Raw genomic sequence first — 19,853 nt, 5'->3', positions numbered from 1 at the left:
GATTCAAGCTTTTTGGCTTCTCAGCTGCTGGCTCAGTTTGAGTGAATGAGATTAAGCTTAGATGATGTAATGATGCATAACTCAGTGAAAACAATCATCAATAGCCAAGGCACAAGCAAAACTCCATGAATCAACACACTTTTGCTACTTTAATATAGGTCAAACTCAGATATCATCACAGCTCAGTCAAAAATTCATCAAAAACAACATTTAAACAACAAACAAAAACTGCAGGACACACCACAACAAAGTTCCAAACATGGGCAGAGGGAGTCGCGCCCGGCGCCGCATCAGCCAGCAGGCGCCTGGCGCGACATGCAGAATTGGGGCAAACCCAGATTCTGCATTCCAGCCACTGTGATTGTGTGTGTGTGTTCGAATCTGACTATGAAAGCAAGAAGTTGAGTCCTAACCAGCAGCTATCACATATAACACTCTAATTGAACTGAAATTAAACTACCCTAGGTCAAAATCAAAGCTTCTAAATGCTAAACAACCAAGATCAGGCATTGTGAAAATTATGGCCATAGTAAAGAGTGAACAACCTACTTGATATGCAGAGAAGATGATTAGCTAGATTTTGAGACTTTTGAATTTGGAGAGTGCTTGGATTGAGATGGCCCGAGAGTGGTTAGGAATGATGAGCAATGGAGGCAGCAGCAATTAGGTGTGGAGGTTGAAGATTTATGATAATGGAGTGAGTGTGGTGGTGGAGAGTGAAGAAATAGATGAGGCCGTGAAGTGGAGAAGAATTAGAAGGAGTGATAGTGTGTGTGAGGAGTTTCGGAACTGAGAGGAGTGTTAGGGTGAGTGTGGGGTTAAAAGAATTTGATGGGCCAAGCCCACTGTGAACTCAGACTTAAGTGAAAAAATCTGCTGCAGAAGTCGCGCCCGGCGCCTCATGGGTCATGCGGCGCCCGGCGTGGTGTTGTGACCCAGCCAAATGCAGAATCAGAGAAGGAATGGTCAGGCTGGACGATCTGGCGCCAGGCGCCCTCTAGTGTAGGAGGCGCCGGGCGTGAGTTTCTGCAGAATTATGCAGAAACTGATTTCCAAACTACCTAACTCGGGTTTTTGTGAATTTGAACTTCAAATCACTTGAGATGCTCCAGAATCATATATTATCATTAAACAAACTTGTTCAAAACCCAAGGAATTGAATTGGAGCACTCAAGTTGCAAATTGAAGTCATTCTTTCAAAGTTTTGAAATTCCACAAGTTAGGCAACATTTTTGGCTATTGGCTTAAGAAAGGCACTTTGAAAACATGTTAAAACAGCCCAGAAAATAGCCAAAACAGTTTCACATCTCTAATTCACATCAATGCACTATATCCTTCAACAATCTAACAATCAACTCAAAAATTCACCTTGGTTGTTCTTCACACAAGCATGGTTCAAAACAAAGACAACACACTACACATTAAAACATACAAACAAACAACACTCAAAAATTAAAAACAAACAAGAGAAAAGGTTAGAAAGCTGGGTTGCCTCCCAGTAAGCGCTTGTTTAATGTCATTAGCTTGACAACATTAAGCTCAAGTTTGATTTTTGATGTTGGAATGCTTCTTCTTGTCATGACACCAACATCCTCTCAGCAATTTCCTAGTCACCACCTTGACTCTCCTAGAATATGGAGCCTCTATCTCAAGCACTCCATTTATCTTTATGTTCTTGATGACCCATAACCTATTCTTGAATCTCACTGGTTCGCCAGGTTTGGGCTCATCGCTTGCCATCACAGGATTTTGGTGAACTAGTTCCTCTTCCTTTTCTTCTTCTTCTCCCTTTACTCTTGGAGATAAACAACTAAGGCTCCTCTTTACCAACTTGGCAGCTTGCTCTGTTAGACTAGTAATTGATAGAAGTTCATCTGTAGCTTCAAGACTAGTCTCTTTTTCCTGATTTTGCTGCTCAACCCCAAAGACGTTGAAAGTCACCTCCTCATCTTGGTCTTTCAATTTCACTGTTCCTTCTTCCACATGAATGACAACCTTAGCTGTCTTCATGAAAGGTCTTCCAAGTATGAGTGGTATCTCGACATCTTCTTCTATGTCCATAACTACAAAATCCACTGGGAATTGGAGTTTATCTATTTTGACCACCACATCTTCCACGACACCATACGGATACTTGATGGATCTATCCGCCAGCTGCAGCATCATTCTCGTAGGCTTGACTTCAAGACCACCAATCTTCTTAAGCATAGATAGGGGTATCAGATTGATACTAGCCCCCAAGTCAACGAGAGCTCTACCTATCTCGTGGTTTCCAATAGTGCATGGAATGGTGAAACTCCCTGGATCTTTAAATTTTGAAGGAAGAGTCTTCTGCATGATGACACTGCAATTTCCCTGTACTTCAATTGTTTCCTCATCTAAGTATTTCTTCTTGCTGAGGATTTGCTTCATGTACTTCGCATAAGCAGGAATTTGTTGCAGTGCTTCGGTCAATGGCATGGTAATCTCAAGTTGATCAAATATTTGCTTAAACCGAGCCAATTGTTTCTCCTTCCTTTTAGCAGATGGGATTTTTGGGTAAGGAAGTTGTTTCACTATCTCCTTCTCTTTTTGGTTTTTCTCTTTTTCAGTTTTTTTATTTTCTTCTTCTCTTTCAACAATCTCTTCTTCTACTTCATTTTCTTTTTGATTTTCTTCTTCTGGCTTTTCTTCTTCTTCTTCTTTTCTTCCAACCACTTTCCCACTTCTAGTGAATATGACATTACATTCTTCCTTGGGATTGACTTGCGTATTTGCAGTAAATTGTCCACCTTGTTGGTTTGCTAATTGCTTGGCCAATTGACCAACTTGCACTTCCAGATTCTTTATAGATGCATCAGTGTTTTTCTGGTTTTGGATGGACTGCTGTATGAACATTTGCAAGGTATCTTCTAGCTTTGAAGTCCGATCATTTTGAGGTTGATAATGCTGAGCAGGTTGATACGGATTTTTACTGCTAGAAGCTTCTTGATTTTGTCTCCACCCTTGATTGGAAGGATTAGGGAAATGATTGTTGAAGAAGTGTTGTCGTCCTTGATTTCCCATATAGTTGACTTCTTCATGTTGGGAACTACTAGGACTTTGACAATGGCCATTGGGGTGGTTATCTCCACAGAAATCACATCTCATTACTTGATGCTGTGGTTGAGGTTGAGCTTGCATTGCTTGTAACTGCTGAGGAAGCTTGGCCATATGTTGAGTCAGGAGCTCCATTTGTTGGGCCAGAATCTTATTTTGTGCAAGTAAAGCATCCTGGGCACTCAGTTCATACACTCCTCTCCTCTGTGCTGGAATTCTCCCATGTTGGCTCCTCAAATCAGTGGAAGCCATATTTTCTATCACAGCAATGGCTTCATCAGCAGTCTTAAAAAGTACTGAACCACCAAAGGATGCGTCTAATATCATCTTTGTATGAGGTTGCAAACCATTACAGAAAGTTTGCACTTGCATTTCTAGACTGAATCCATGGCTGGGACACTTTCTCAATAAAGACTTGAATCTTTCCCAGGCTTCACATAGTGGTTCCTCTACTCCTTGTACAAAAGTAGCAATGGCAGCCTTCACCTCTGTGCTCTTTGATGGTGGAAAGAAGCGTGCTAGAAATTTGTATTCTACATCCTCCCAGCTCGTAAGACTTTGATTAGGCTGTGACTGGAGCCAAGCCTTTGCTTTGCCATTAAGAGAGAATGGGAAGAGTCTCATGTATAATGCTTCTTCGTCCTCCCCTTGTACACCCATAGTACCACATAGCTCATAGAAAGTGACCAAATGAGCATGGGGGTCTTCATTGTCTAGGCCAGAAAATTGATTTGAACTGATGAGCTGGAGTAGAGCAGGCTTCATTTCTGCCAGCTTGTCACTCATAGTGGGCCTCACAATGCTTGAGAAATTTCTCGGGCTTGTGTAAGTGATTGAGTCCCCTATGGTTCTCCTTGGAGGTGGTCCTGCGCCAGCCATCCCGTTCACAGAAGAAGAATCAAAAGATTCTATTTCTTGATTGTTGAAAGGAAATGAGGATTGCGGGGCAGCTTGTTGACTTAGAGCTCGCTGTCTCCTGGTGTCACTATTGTTTCTACGAGCTGTTTTCTCGATCTCAGGATCCACAAGGAGTGGTTCAGATGACACAGTCCTCCTTGTACGGATGTTTCCCTGCATACACTAGAAAACAACCAAACTCGTGCCACAAGTCAGCCCAAAAATAAAGATAATAATTACAACAAAATAAAAAATTATACACAAAGATAAAGCCTAAATCGGTTAAAAATCACACAAAAGTCTAGTTTAACACGGGTCCCCGGCAACGGCGCCAAAAACTTGTTGAGACTTTGGCAAGTGTACCAAATCGTTCAAGTAATAAAACCGGTAAGACCGGATATCGTTTCCCAAGAGACTCGTGTCCTAGACAATCGTATAATATCTAACTAATTTAGACTAAAGAATGATTCCATATTTTTGTGGTTTTAAAACGATTAAAGTAAAGATAATGCAAGAATGATAAAAGTTGATCTTTGATAACTTAAACGCTAGAAATGCGAGTGATTAGAAATGGTATGAAATGGTATTATTGGGGATATGATCTCATCTACTTCACTTTTGTGCAAACAATTCACTTTCTTTCCATTAATTAACCAATGTCAATCAACTAAATTACTCCAACCCAATCCCTTGGTAGAAAGAGCCTAGACTTACTTCTTAAACTCTAATTCCTTAGAAACTTTAACAAGTTCATCCGCTTTAAGAGTTGAGATTTAAGACAACCAAAGGTCCAAGTTCTATCCCTAGATACAATTTCCCTTAGGTATTTAATCCAATTCCAGATTTACACAACATTTCCCAATATCAAGCAAACCCTAGAATCATGCAATGGTGGAACACAACATCACAAGCTTTAAGAGAAGGAATTAAACACTAGAAATCAATGGAATAGACATATAATCAATCAATTCAACTGTAATTAGCACAAAAGATCCGTGATTACATCAATCCCCAACAATAATGAAACTAGCTCTCCATTGTCATGGATAGCTTGATCTTACAAATTGATGAAATGGAAGAAGTGAGAAGACCCAAGGTGGAAGGAGAAGTGTTTCCACAGCTCCAAGATCGCCTCCAGCTACTCTAAGGTGTAGAAATCGCGTCTGGGCTGCCAAAGATACCAACCCCTTCGCGTTCCAGAACTAAATAAGTTGTTTCTGCCACATCAGCAAAAGTGGCGCCCGGCGGCCCGACAGACAGGCGCCAGGCGCGCTCTCGGTCAGCATTGTCACGCCCGGCGCCGCCTAGGTCAGTAGGCGCCCGGCGTGACTCTCTGCAGCAGCCTGGGTTCTTCATCTTTTCAGCTGCTCTTCTCTCTTTTCTTGGGTTTTGGCAATGTTCTTTGGTGAGTATCTTCTCCCAGCTTCTTTGAATGGGGATTAGCCAACAAATGGGCTAATTACAACTTATAATGTAATCACTTACAAATACAAGAAATTGAGTTAAACAAGACTAAAAGTAAAGGAAGAGTTGACAAATTCCATCAATTTGATGTTGGATAATGAAGTAAAATTGGTCATTATCACTGGTTTGGAGGAACAGTTGGCTGAAGAGAAGGCAAGACGACAAAATAAAGATCACGATGGAGAAAGTGTGCCTCGTACAGAACCATCCATGAATACTGTTTTGTATCCCCTAGTGACATTGACACAAATCAACAACCTTTGAAGACGTATGTGAGGGTTGGATCACGAAAGCGTTACAAGGGCAGAGCACTTAGGACTCCATACACTGGAACTGTAGTGCTTAGAATTAAAAATGAGTGATATGTGTATTGAGTTGATTAAAGGAAAGTAAATTATCATTGTACATAGATGAACAAAACAAAGTGTAATGTATCCGATTTAGTTGAATAATATAAAATTTGAATATTTGGTTACATTACATATTTTTATTTTGAATTGCATTCTTATTATCATTTGTGGCTTTGTTTGGAATGTTAATAAATAAATTGGGCGTATTGTGATGGATGAATGAAACTTTGTTTTTGAAATGTTGAAGTTGGCAGAAGTTTTGGTTAAAAAATCATTGTGGTAATCGTTTACGTATTACTTTGTGTCATAATTGCAGTGTTGTTAAGTTGATTGTGGTGTTTAAGTGTGAATAGATGGTGGGAAGTGATGTTTGGTGACCCCATGATGTGGGTAAACAATCATTGCTGGTGAGGGCACCAAGTTGGGCAATTGTTCAGTCCTCGTTCTGAAAAAACACTGTGGTAATCATTTACGGAGGCCTGGTAAACGATTACGCGAGAGAAATCAGTGTTTTGTACAGAAAGCTCTGCTGAAGTAGTCAGCTGTGGTGACTTAGGTGATCATTGGCAAAAACTGTTACTTTCAGGCACAAGTTCAGTTCTATTTAGTTCCTTTTGGTGTTTTAGTGGTGGTAGAGGGTGGGGGGTGATGTTTGGTGACCCCAAGAAGTGGGGAACAAGCCATTCTTAGTGAGGTGACCAACTTAGGCAAGTTTTGGGTTGATCACCTGAAAAAACACTGTGGTAATCGTTTACGAGGGTCTGATAAACGATTACGTGAGAGAAATCAGTGTTTTGTACAAAAAGCTCTGCTGAAGTAGTCAGCTGTGGTGACCTGGGTGATCATTGGCAAAAACTGTTAGTTTCAGGCACAAGTTCACTTCTATTTAGTTCCTTTTGGTGTTTAAATGGTGGTAGAGGGTGGGGGGTGATGTTTGGTGACCCCAAGAAGTGGGGAACAAGCCATTCTTAATGAGGTGAACAACTTGGACAAGTTTTGGGTTGATCACTTGGAAAACACTGTAGTAATCGTTTATGGGGGCCTGGTAAACAATTACACGAGAGAAATCAGTGATTTCTCTCGCGTAATCGTTTACCAGGCTTCCGTAAACGATTACCACAGTGTTTTTTCAAGAGATGAACCCAAAACTTGTCCAAGTTGGTCACCTCACTAAGAATGGCTTGTTCCCGACTTCTTCGGGTCACCAAACATCACCCCCACCCTCTACCACCACTAAAACACCAAAAGGAACTAAATAGAACTAAACTTGTGCTTGAAACTAACAGTTTTTGCCAATGATCACCCATGTCACCACAGCTGACTACTTCAGTTGAGCTTTCTTTACAAAACAATGATTTCTCTCGCGTAATCGTTTACCAGGCTTCCGTAAACGATTACCATAGTGTTTTTCCAGGTCATCAACCCAAAACTTGTCCACAACTTAAATTCACTTCTTAAACCATTGCCTACATTTCAAATACTTATTAATATTCTGTGTTCTTTTTTCAATATAACACCTTTATTCATTATAACACAGACAACGTAAAAAAAATTAAATTGAAAATGAAACCAATCATCTTATTAAACAATGTCTACATAGTCAAATTACAATATGTACATATATAAACATTGTGCGTTACAATAAAAAAATTCCATATTCCGCTAGAGGTTCCATTCTTCTAATGTTGTCTTTGTCCAGGATCCATTCACATACATATTTCTTTCTAATCCCAAGCAACTCCTCCTGAAACCAACATTTTGCACATTACAAACCAACACAATAAACAATTTTAACAAACACTCAAAATGGTACTTACATTTGTATATTGAGGCATGCTTTTCCCGTTGTATTTTTCCTCTCCATCCCAAATTTCATTGCTTTCAACATTATCACTCCATAATCATGTCTGAAATAATACACCCACAAAAAAAAAGTCACTTTTCACACCATATATTCATGACAACACCAAATATTAGAACACTACAATTCATACAACTTACAAGTTTGGTTGGGATGGGATATTTGCTTGTTTAACAGACAAAGGGCCAATACTACCTTCCAATCTATTCAACAAGATGCAAAAAAATCCTTCCATATTTTCAGCCTACCAGTTAACGATACAATAACATGTTAAATAATACAGGGTTATAAAGGCTTAAAGTTGTGGAATCTTACAACAGTTGTGTCAATCCTTTTTCTGGTCTCTGATCCCCCTACCCAATGAGTCAATCACAAATATCTCTAATGAAATTTTCTTTATTTCTAGAAATTTATTCTCTACTTTCACTCCCTTCATATTCTTTCTGAGACCATAATTTCAGTTTTGATTGAAAGGCATTTTGGACTGAGTCTTTTTCATGTCTTTTCAATCTTTGTTCATAAGCTTCAAGAGAGCATTAGTTGTGTTATTGACAATGTATCCAAATCTTTTGTTTGTTCAATTGCGGTTATGATTACATCATATTTTTTGGGAATAGAAATTAAAATTTTCTCAACAATTTTTTTTGTCAAGAATATTTTCCCTAAAAGCTCTCATCTGAATAACTATTTCTTTTATTCTATAATAGTAGTCTTTAATGGTCTCAGATTCTTTCATTATTATTAATTCAAACTCTCGTGTTAGAGAATAAATTTTAACATTACGTACCTCATTACTTCTTTGAAACTCCTCTTGTATTGTGTTTCAAGATTTCTTTGCACTTGTGGCGCCTATTATTCTTGAAAAAATTGTGTCATCAACTACTTATTCAAGAGCAAATAAGGCCCTTGAATCCTTCTGCTTGTTTTCATTCAACTCATTCTTTTGAGCTGCAGTAAGAGTGGAGATGTCTTCTAGAATAGTGAATCTCTCTTTTATGATGTCCCATAAATCTTGAAAGCAGAAAAATGTCTTCATTTTGACACTCCAAAAATCAAAATTTTTTCCTGTAAAAATAGGTCTGGAATTGATAATGTTTGATTGGTAGTAGCCACGAGTTGAGAAAATATTTTGGAAGTAGTATAGAATGGAGTTATAGTTTCTACGTCCAGTAGATGACCGAACGTAGCTATGGTACCACTGTTAGTATTCTGAACCTGTGAAAGGAATAGTTGATGGGGTATAAAAAATGTAGAGATAGTGGAATGTAGAGAAAATGTGGAGACAGTAGAATGTGAAAGTAGTAGTTGGAAAAAATGTTGTAGTTATCTTAGTTGTGGTAGATGTTGTCTCATTATCAAATGGTGGAATACATGGGTATTTATAGACACATAGATTATTCTAAAAAATGCTAGTCATAACTTATGTAAAATTATCCAGATTTTTACCTAAGTAGAATGTTCTTGATTTTCTTTTTCTTATCTTAGGCTTTTTTACAATATTTTAGAATTTGTATTACATTTTAATTCTTCTATTTCATAAGTTTCTACATTCTTCTATAATTTGCATTACACTTTAATAAAGATATTTACTTCCCTCACATTCCCACACTGCCCCTTGAATTACTTTTTCCGTGAACTGTGATGTAAGGTTTGTATTATCTTCCAAGGATGAGAAAGGTATACCATCTAGATTTAGTTTAACTTTTTCTTTCTCTTCGAATTTGTTCTCAAACAATTTTTCTATCTCTTCCTCCTTTATCACTTTAGGTTCTTCAGTCCATTCCCCGTTTATCTTCAGTCCTTTAATGTCATTTTTCATTCTCCTCCAATTGATTATAGAGTGATAGTATTTAGAATTTTTGAGTCTCCTAAATTTATCCACTTTGCTCTTGCATTTTGCTTTTCTAAACATTCTTGTTTAAAAGGGGGATATTGTTTAATTCAACAAATAACTCTCTTCTCTCCATCTTTTGGTCATATTTTAAGTCATTGTTTTCATCCATCTAGTTCACCTATTTTCCCAATTATCTCTTGTTTTGTCTTATTAATTAATGTCCCCGAAACTTTCTTTATTCCAACTTTTGAGATCCTTTTTAGAATTTTCAATTTCTCCTTTAGTACATATATCTTTGTTACAGTTATCTGATATTGATCCCAAAACCATTTTATTGTGTCATTAAAACCGTTTACCAAGCTTCGAGAACCCTAAACGGTTTAGGTCCCCAGTAATTTATATTTGGTACATCATTGGATAGTGGCTAATCAATTTGTCATATAATTGTAGTGACGTATTGAACTCATCTAATTCGTGTCGTTTCCCGTTTTAGGATGTTTTATTATCATTAAAATAATCTATTAAAAAAGGATGTATCTAATTTTCAATATTCACATCTCTCCAATCTCTTTTACATTCGTTCTTTATTGTTCTCTGATCTTGTTTTTGGTAAAAGAGTTTTAAAAGCAACAAAATCTTGAAACTAAAGTGGCTTAATAAAGATTTCATTCAAAGTTCTTCTTTTGTAAGTGTGATATTTCAGTCCCCTCCTGAACTCAATCCTTTTATTTTAACAATCTTAACATTTGAATCTCCATTGAACTCGTGTTGAAAAGTATCTCATACTTCCTTCACTAGTTTTTGTTCCCATGATCCTTGAAAATATGACTAGTGAGACTTCTCTTAAACCATCCAACAAACTCCGTATAAATTTGTATAAACATTGAGACATCCAAGGATGTAAACAAGTTTCCATTTTTATAATCCAAATATCATATTTTTTTCCCTTCAAATAAAGAAAATTTGGACATTGCTAAATTGTATTGTTGGATCTTGAAGTATTTGAGTGCGATGGTCTTCTTCATGTTATTTTTTGTCAGTTGCAAGAATCAACCAATCTGATACTTTTTTTTCCGAGGTATTCCAAAGATACAAATAATTTTGTTGTATATCATTTGAAATAAGAGGAAGATAATCAAACTATATTTGAATTGTACTTCTTTTCATTTTTTTTAATAAATTCAAAGACATTTATAGAATGGAAATAACTCTTAAACTTCCATAAGAGTGTCTTTCACTTATTAATATAAAAAAATCACATAAATACTACTAAATATTCTAAATAGTTGTTCAATATCCATTAAATACTTAAATTCAAAGAGTTTAGGACCCGACAAGATCTTACCAAGTCTAATACAGAATATACTTAATCCATTTTGTACGATTATACAATTAATATATAAACAGTGTTTTCCACAAAGTAAAGGATTAGTTTCACACAAAAAATGTAATAATATAATCCTAAAAGAGTGTTCGCCCTGTGTTATAAACAAGTCTCACAACAACTACCTAAATGAACCAACAAACTCTGGACAAAATAAAGGCGCGTGAACCCTTGCATGCCCCCAACATCGTACAATTTGTACGCACTTACAATTTGTCTTTTATTTTCATTTTCTTTAAACACAGTTTCGAGTTGAGAATTACCACAATTTGAATTCAATTGTATAAAAAAATATATTATTCTCTATCCAAAAACTTGAAGTTATAGGTTAACGAGTCTTTTATCTTTATACAGTGTTATACTTTTTTATTTTTATCTAATACGAAACTTTAATCCCAATAAAGATCTCAACTCTTAGTGAATATATTATTAGATGTTTGATAAAATGAAAATGTTTTTTTAACAACTTTTTTTACAACTATTTTACAACAACTTGTGCATGTGATTAGTGAATTTTAAATATACAAACTATTAAAATAGTGATTCATAATCTAGTGTAAAATATTGTTTAAAAAAATCGTTAAAATATCATGGTGGTTGATAAAAACAGTCTTTTACTAGAATTTACTCAAACATCATGTAGAAGTGAAATATAGGATCTATCTTGATGGAAAGAGAAAACGGATTCTACTCCAAATGTTTTTTCGTTTGTCTGTATATGCAGCTGCGATTTACGGTCGCAAAATTCCATGTCTCAACTCTACAAATACATGCCAGTCCTTGGCCTTTGTGTTCTAACTCCACACCAAGTCCCTCTCTTATTATTTTCTGGTGTAGCATCTTTCCTCAGTCACCGAAACCTACAAGATCTGAGTATGAATTCCGGTTTCTGTATGGTGTCATCCCTGAAGCACCAAGAAGTGCAAAGCCGTTTCTTCGACCCCTCTTGGCTACAAATGCAGCCACACGTTCCCATGAGCTTCGTTTGGCCTAAGGAGTGTGTGGTGGACGCGAACGAGGAGTTTCAGGCCCCAATGGTGGACCTTGGAGGGTTCCTCAGAGGTGATGAAGATGCCACACACGTTGCTGTTAAGCTCATACGCAAGGCATGCTCCACCCACGGCTTCTTCCAAGTATTCAACCACGGGGTTGATCCTCTCCTCATTGCTCAAGCCTATCAACAAATGGATGCTTTTTTTAAGCTCCCAATTGACAGAAAAGTTAGTATTCGTAAGACTCCAGGTTCTGTCTGGGGCTATTCTGGTGCACATGCTGACCGATTCTCCTCCAAATTGCCTTGGAAAGAAACCCTCTCTTTCCCCTTCCATGATGATAACAACACCTTAGACCCCGTTGTCTCTACCTTCTTTAACTCCACCTTAGGACAAGACTTCCAACAAGCAGGGTAACACACTTTTGCTTCAATATATCTCTTCATTTTTCATCCATCCCATTTTCTTAACTCAACCCATTATTTGAATCCTAAAGTTCAGAACAATTACAACAATGGATTCTCTTTAAATGCACCTACATGTTATCAAATTATTATAATCTTAGTTTGCTATCTTTTAATCAACTATTATTTGTATGTGTGTATATATATATATATATATATATATATATATATATATATATATATATATATATATATATATATATATATATATATATATATATATATATATAAGAAAAACGTTAGTTACTATTGAGTAGTTTTCATTGCCAGAATGGTGCATACACCCAATTAGCACTACATATATTAAGTTTTTTCTTTACGTTTTGTTAACATATTACATTTATAGCTAGCTTGGTTGTGCGTCATTTCAGAGAAGATTCACGTTTCATTCTCAAATCTGCTTAGAAGCTGGCTGATTTGTATAGCTTCTGAATTTTACGTCTCTGATCCACTCTTCTCTCTTTTTGGGCATAAAATTGGCACATGATGTTCTTGAATGATTTAAATCTCCAGTAAGTGTTTTCTTTTGGTCAAAGCATGTTTTACATACTTTTTAAAAGGGTATTGATCCACGTAGGTGATATATTCATGCTGAATAATAGAAGTGCTGTATTCAAAATACAAAAGTTTCCAAAAATGTAATTTTTTGCCTAGAAACAGCATATCCGAAATACGAAGTCACAGAGTTAATTAACATCATGTGTCATGTGAATTTTGGCTTCTTGTTTTTTCATACTCTGTAAAAAGTTGTAAAATTTCATACATATAGTACTACCCTTTTGAATAAGATTTGAAGTAACTAATTTGTGGTGCATTGGGTAGAGTGGTATTCCAGAAATACTGCGAATCCATGAAGGAGTTGGGAATGAAGCTGTTGGAGCTTTTGGCAATTAGTCTGGGAGTGGATAGGTTGCATTATAAGGAGTTGTTTGAAGATGGATGTTCTGTAATGAGATGCAACTTCTACCCATCATGCCAAGAGCCAAGTCTAGCACTTGGAACAGGACCACACTGTGATCCAACATCTCTCACCATTCTTCACCAAGACCAAGTTGGAGGGCTCGATGTGTTTGCAGACAACACGTGGCAGACGGTTCCGCCTCGTGCCCGTGCTCTTGTAGTTAACATTGGTGATACTTTCACGGTGCGTTACATAAGCATAATAGTTACAAATCTTCTTCTGTTTGCATATATATCTTACTTTATGACTTTGTGGCTGTCAATTACTATCCACCATGGCCTTATTATCTGCTGCAACATGACAAATCCGTAAATAAAAGGGCAGACATACTTTGGTGTATCACCATTGGTTCTCTCTGCACCATGTCTGACATGATGACTCTCTCTATACTGAACTTGCATGAATGCATCGTCTGTGTAGGAAAAGTTAACTGACTTAAGTTTGCATCACATAAAAGATGGTGTTTGATGCACCTCCACACTTTTTGTCCTTTGCAAGTTTATCAGTGTATTGTTTAAAGTTATTTCAAGAAGGAATTATCTTTTTTTTCTTCATATTAAATGTTTCTTTTTAGTTTTGTAGTTACTACTTAAGGAACAAATCTCAGGCCCACTTGACACAGAAATATCTCTTCGGTAGTAGTAGAATTAATAGGTAATACTGTTGTTGGAGATCCTCCATCCATAGATTAAATAAGACAAGTTTATCTTAATACAAATATCATCTAATTCAAGTATTTAAATATGTATTTTTCTGAACAAACAATTAATTATCAACATTTATGTCTCTTGATAAGTTTAGTGTTTTTTAAAAAAAAAGTAAAAAATATGTTGTAGTGATTAATAAAATTGTTTCATATGCCAAGAGAGTTAAACCTCACTCTAGGATATACATATACTAACCTCATATTTGTTTATATTTTGGAGTAATTCTTTTGTATTTTTGTGCTGAAGATTTTTGTTTCTTTATTATGACAAAGCAAACTTGCACATGCTGTGAGTGATAGAAATGATGCAGTTTGCCCCTAAAGAGTAATTTGTTTTTGCATGTAAGGAAGGGAAAGGGAAGAAGTATATACAAGACATAGTTGTATTCCATATATGTGAGTTTTAGGTGTGGTTAGAGAAAGAATCATGATGTGCATGGATATGTTTGAACTGATTTGTTGGTTGTTCAGGCATTATCAAATGGGAGATACAAGAGTTGCCTGCATAGGGCAGTGGTTAACAAGTACAAAGAGAGGAGGTCATTGGCATTCTTTCTGTGCCCGAAAGAAGACAAAGTGGTGAGAGCCCCAGAGGATATTGTGCGTAGGGATGGGACAAAACAGTATCCAGATTTCACATGGTCGAATTTGCTTGAATTCACACAAAACTACTACAGAGCCGACGAAGCTACACTGCACAACTTCACCAAGTGGTTGCTATCTTCCAAACAACAAACTCTTTAAGTTAACCTACAAATAGATTCTGTTCTGCAACTTTGCTTTTACTAGAGCCTCACACTCACTGCTGCATTAAATTCCTCCTCTACTTTTCCTACACTCCAAAACCTCTTCATATTTTTTTTATGTAATTTATTTCCACTGCGTACAGCGTCTTTCAATTTATTGCTCATCTATCTATGCAATTGTAATCCTTCACTCACTACTCATCTTTACCCTAATTACTTGCATCCAATAATCAGATGGAAGGATACTCTACAAAATGGTTAAATGCATGCATTATAGTGTCAGAACATTTTGTACACTGGACATCCTAGAGATTCAATATTAATCGTAGTAAACAAACTCATAAAATATTAACATATCATTATTTTCCATGTAAAACTTTAATAGTGTATTTAGATGAGATAAGAGAATAATTTATTTATTTGGTAAATTTAAAATTTCTTAGAACAAAATGAGTTGTTTGGATAGAGAAATTATAAAAATTCTAAAATTTAAGTTTAGAAAAATATTTTAAATAACTAAAATAATAGAATTCAAAATTCATTAAAAAAAAGGAAATTGTAATTTCAAATGTAACACCTCTGTGTACATATTGTAACATCTAATTTAAATAGTATAAAACACTATTAAGAAAACATCACAAAATCAATACAATAGAATAGTTAATTTAAGAGAATATATAAAATAGTCATAGAGTTATCCAAAATAACTATAACTCTAACTTTATATACAACACTCTAAAAATGAAGAACTATTTATACAATGTCTTTCGAACATAACTAGATGAATTAACTACTGTAATCCTAACTACACAATCACACCATATCCTTCCAATGCCTGCTCCACTAAAAGGCACTAGTACAACAGAAGCAAATGGCTTCGGTTGTTTTTGGTCATAGGCCTCGGTTTAGAAACCGAGGCATATACGAACGAGGTAAAAAGTCTTCTTTTTATACCTCGGTTGTAAACCGAGTTAGTATATTGTCTTATACTGTCTCAGTTTAAACCTGAACCGAGTCAGTAAAGTGTTTTTTTTTTATTTTTTTATTTTTGCCACATCGTGGAGCACAGGGAAGCATTTTTTTTTGGACATTGTGGAGCACAGGAAAGCAGAAGTGGGACGCAGCGATGGGATGCAGAAGTGGAGCACAGGGAAGCAGAAGTGGGAAGCTGGAGACGGTTCCGTCCGAAACCGACGAGATCACGGTGCTCTCCACCGGCGGGAACTACGGCAGCGATGGGAGGCTGGTATTCAAGGCCTCGCTGTGCTGCGAGGACCGCTCCGACCTCATTCCTGACCTCATAGAAATCCTGAACTCGCTTCACCTGAAAACCCTCAAAGTAGAAATGGCCACGCTCGGAGGAAGAACGCGCAACGTGTGTTCAATCCCTTCATCCCTTCATCACCTGAAAACACCAGAAAGCCCAAGCTTTACCGTGTGTTCAATCCCTTCATCACCGAAAATCACCCAAGACCAACCAAGAGTTGCAGCAAAAAACAAAAGTTCAAGATCAAACAAAAAAACCTAACACCAAAAATACTTCCCCTCTCCAAAGCTTCAAACTTTTATCGATTCAGTGTCCAGCCAAACCCAATACGTGACGGTGGTTGTTGGTGGTCGATGAGAAGAACAGGCGGCGGTGGTTGATGAGAAGAACAGGCGGCAGTGGTGGACAATGAAGGCAAGGACCAGTGGCGACGGCGGCAGTGGTGGACTTGGTAGTGGCGACGGCGGGGAGGCAAGGACCAGTGACGACGATGAAGAACAGGCGAAACCACGACGCCCAAAGGTTGAGCCAGCGACGATAATGGGGCACCTGGCAAGGGGAACTGAGACGACGGGGGCGGTGATGCGGTGGCGTGGCGGCCGAAGCAAAAAGCAGTGGTGAGCAGCGAGGGACAGAGAGGTTTTGCGGGAAGAGAGGTATTGTGGGAAGAAGAATAGTGAAAGTGAAAAAGTTTTGAACGTTAACCCTAAAACGAGGCAAATATAGGCCTCGGTTAAAATAAAACCGCAGCATAAATGTGTGTTTAATTTCCAACCGGTGCAGTATACTTTTTTCAAAAGCGGATTTAAAAGAACCGGTGCAATATACTTTTTTCAAAAGCGGGTTTAAAAGAACCGGTACAGTATACTTTTTTAAAAACGGGTTTAAAAGAACCGAAGCATATAGTGTCTCCAAAATTACATTTCTGCCATCGCGTTTTTATGTCTCGGGTCTTCAAAAACCGAGGCATAATACGCGATTTAAAAACTCTATTTTTTACTAGTGAGGTCATCTCCTTCTGCTATTGCAAAAAGAAACCAAACAATCACAAAAAAAAACAAAGAAAACACAAAAGGGTAAACTAATGTTAAACGAAACAAACATGAGATTTCATAAATCATCATATATTATATTTCATACAAAATCAAGCAAACATCTTAAGAACATCATGAACCTAGACCTAACCATCTGGATACATGTATAGATGTCAAGCTATGGAGGGTCATGCACTTGTGGTGGCTTCTATTTCTTTACAAAGTCATTAGGTTTCACCCTACTAGACACATACGATTAGTTTGTTCTATGTCTTAGGCCAAGATGGAACACTTAGACTAGGACCTCTTACTATTCTCACCATATGCACACCCTTCTCTAATTGAGAATGAGTGACTCTTAGAGTGTCAAGATAACCTCCAAAATTGAGCTCCTACATTCATACATACAATACTTGAAGCAAACATTTAGGATTTCACCTTAAAAACTCTTGTTTAACCACACCTTGATACATACATAACATTATGCATAAACCTTCATAACATTCCATATAATATATCAAACGCTCCTTAAAATATCAATGCATTCTTCATCCATGAGAAATAAAAGAAAAGAACACAAAATCTCAAAATGAACATGGGGGCTAGTGTTAGAACCCTAGCACTCAGCATCAAACCTGCCATAGGCAAGTGGCGCTCAGTGTACAAACACACTGCTCAGTGCGCCGAAGTCAAAGAGCTCACTGACTTTATGGTGCTCAGGGGCCAAGTGACACTCAACGTCCTGAAGCCTAGGGGCTCTCGGGTTTGACAACGTTGAACATCACACAAGACTACTCAATGCCATACTAGATGGCCAATTTGGGATTTTCAACACTATTATTGATACCAAAACATGTTTATATATGAAAATGGAGTACTTCATTACTTATTTGGTTAGAAACTAGATACACCAAACCAACTCAACAACTCAAAATCACCTAGGATCAATTCTACAAATTCTGAACTAGAAATTTGCAAGCTAAGGGTTTGAACAAGTCACAATTGACCAAAAAACAGACCACAATAAAGTACTTGAAAAAATACTAGAAGGGGGACTTGAATAATGTTATACAAAAACTTTTGCAAATGAGATAATATAATTGTTTTGTCAAGGATTGAAAAGTTTATGTAAGTTGTTAAACGCTCAATTGAAGATCAGTTTAAATAATAAGTTCTGTTTAGCAAAGGCTTTTCAATCGTTTAAAAATATTTAGCGTTTGATAAAACTAGCTCTTTAATAAAAGGTTGTTTGGTAACAAGAGCTTTTATATCGATTAAAATAACGTACAACTGCAGGATTTGTAAGAGAAGTGTTTAAAGAGAGTAAAACAATAAACACATAATTGGTTTTTTACTCGTTTACTCCACCGAGCTACGTCTAGTCTCCTCTAACACCTTAGAGGGTTCCATTATAATCTTCAACAAGATAACAAATCAATATTCTTATCACTCCTGGTATCCTTAATCACTCTAGTAAACATCGTTAGTCTGGCTAGTACAGAGTTTCACCCACTCCAGGTTGTGCAATATTCCTCATCACTCTTGATATCCCTATACACTTCATGTATCTTCCTTATACACTTCATGTATCTTCTTGATACACTATCTATTTGAGTTTCACTCACTCCTAGTTTTCACTAGACACACCTGTCTAAGTATCATTTAACTTCACCAAGTTAAACGTCAGAGTTTTACCCACTCTTGGTTTTCACTAGACAACCTTGTCTAGCTTTTATTTAACTCCTCAAGGTTAAAGGTAAAGTGCTTTAATTCTCTTCAGAATTTTCAATCAAAGGATTGGTTACAAGTCCTTAGACGATCACTCTCATAAAGAGAATATGTGTTCAATAAAATTCAATCTAATAGACTCACTGGATATTTTTTCTCTCTTCTCTCTTCTTACAAAAGCAAGCTTATATGACAATGAAGCTTGAAAGTATTTCTTTTCATGAGCTTTTCTCTGTAAGATATTTTCGTGTATGTTTTAGCTTTCTCTCAATGTTTTTTGCTTGAGCCTTTTCTTTCTATATAATATTCTCTTGATTCTCTTTTTAAATGATCTTCTATTTAAAGGCTTCTCAAAAGATATCCTTTAGAAAGAGCTTTGTTTTTATCGTTGAGTTTCGTATGTAGCAGTCCTTGGTTAAAGTCAACTTTTTAGAGTAGACGTGCTTTTTTAGTACTTTGATAAAAGTAGGAAGTACAATTTTCCTGGCACGACTTATGATAAAGAGAACATTTCGTGAATGTCTTCTTTGTTCCTCATGTTCACTTCTGATTTGCATCGAATGGAGCAGGTAGATACGTGTAATTGGCAATATGCACAAAGTAGAGTAGATATGCATGCAACAAATATGTTCTTTCTCTTATCACTTTAGTTGTTATTAAACATTGAACATTTATGCTTTGTTCTCTTCTGATGATTTGGGGGAGATGATTTGAATGGATTTGAGGGTAATTTTTTTGTTGTTTTTTTTAGTGGATTTGTGGGTAATTGAGAGTAGATTTGAAAGTAAAGTTTGTGAGAATTAGTGTAGAATTTAGTTGAAGTGACAGAGTTAAAAAATTAGTTTAATTAGTAGAAATTAAAGATTACCAAAATGCCCCTAGTTATTAAAGTAATATAAAATGTTATTTGTTAATGTTATATTTAATTGTAAAAATGTTTATAAAGAGTAAAAAATTAAAAATAATCATTAAAAATAATTTTTAAAAAGTAAAAAAATTATAATTTAGTAAAATGAATTTATTTTTAAATGTAGTATTTGTTTGTAATATAATTTACTATCAATTAGTAAATTAATATAAATTAAAA

The 19,853-nt window shown here is 36.4% G+C and overlaps 1 protein-coding gene across 1 annotated transcript; it reads left to right on the top strand.

The window, feature by feature from the left end:
• Positions 1-11,614: 11,614 nt before the first annotated feature.
• LOC108337642 (gibberellin 20 oxidase 3) lies at positions 11,615-14,958 on the top strand. Its single transcript, XM_017574210.2, has 3 exons — positions 11,615-12,273; positions 13,147-13,468; positions 14,463-14,958. The coding sequence occupies exons 1-3, from the start codon at positions 11,618-11,620 to the stop codon at positions 14,733-14,735; spliced, it is 1,251 nt and encodes a 416-aa protein (XP_017429699.1). The 5' UTR covers positions 11,615-11,617; the 3' UTR covers positions 14,736-14,958.
• The last annotated feature ends 4,895 nt before the right edge of the window (positions 14,959-19,853 follow it).

This window comes from Vigna angularis, chromosome 7 (assembly GCF_016808095.1).
Source record: "Vigna angularis cultivar LongXiaoDou No.4 chromosome 7, ASM1680809v1, whole genome shotgun sequence".
NCBI lineage: Eukaryota > Viridiplantae > Streptophyta > Magnoliopsida > Fabales > Fabaceae > Vigna > Vigna angularis.
Note: the sequence above shows the minus strand (reverse complement) of the source record. Positions and strands in the feature narration are given on the sequence as shown.

What these genes read in the sequence shown, in the direction of transcription:
- LOC108337642 (XM_017574210.2), top strand. Translation starts at nt 11,618, where the DNA reads ATGTCTCAACTCTACAAATACATGCCAGTCCTTGGCCTTTGTGTTCTA. An exon ending in CAAGACTTCCAACAAGCAGG is followed by an intron (nt 12,274 to 13,146) that starts GTAACACACTTT and finishes TGCATTGGGTAG; the next exon opens with AGTGGTATTCCAGAAATACT. An exon ending in ACATTGGTGATACTTTCACG is followed by an intron (nt 13,469 to 14,462) that starts GTGCGTTACATA and finishes TTGGTTGTTCAG; the next exon opens with GCATTATCAAATGGGAGATA.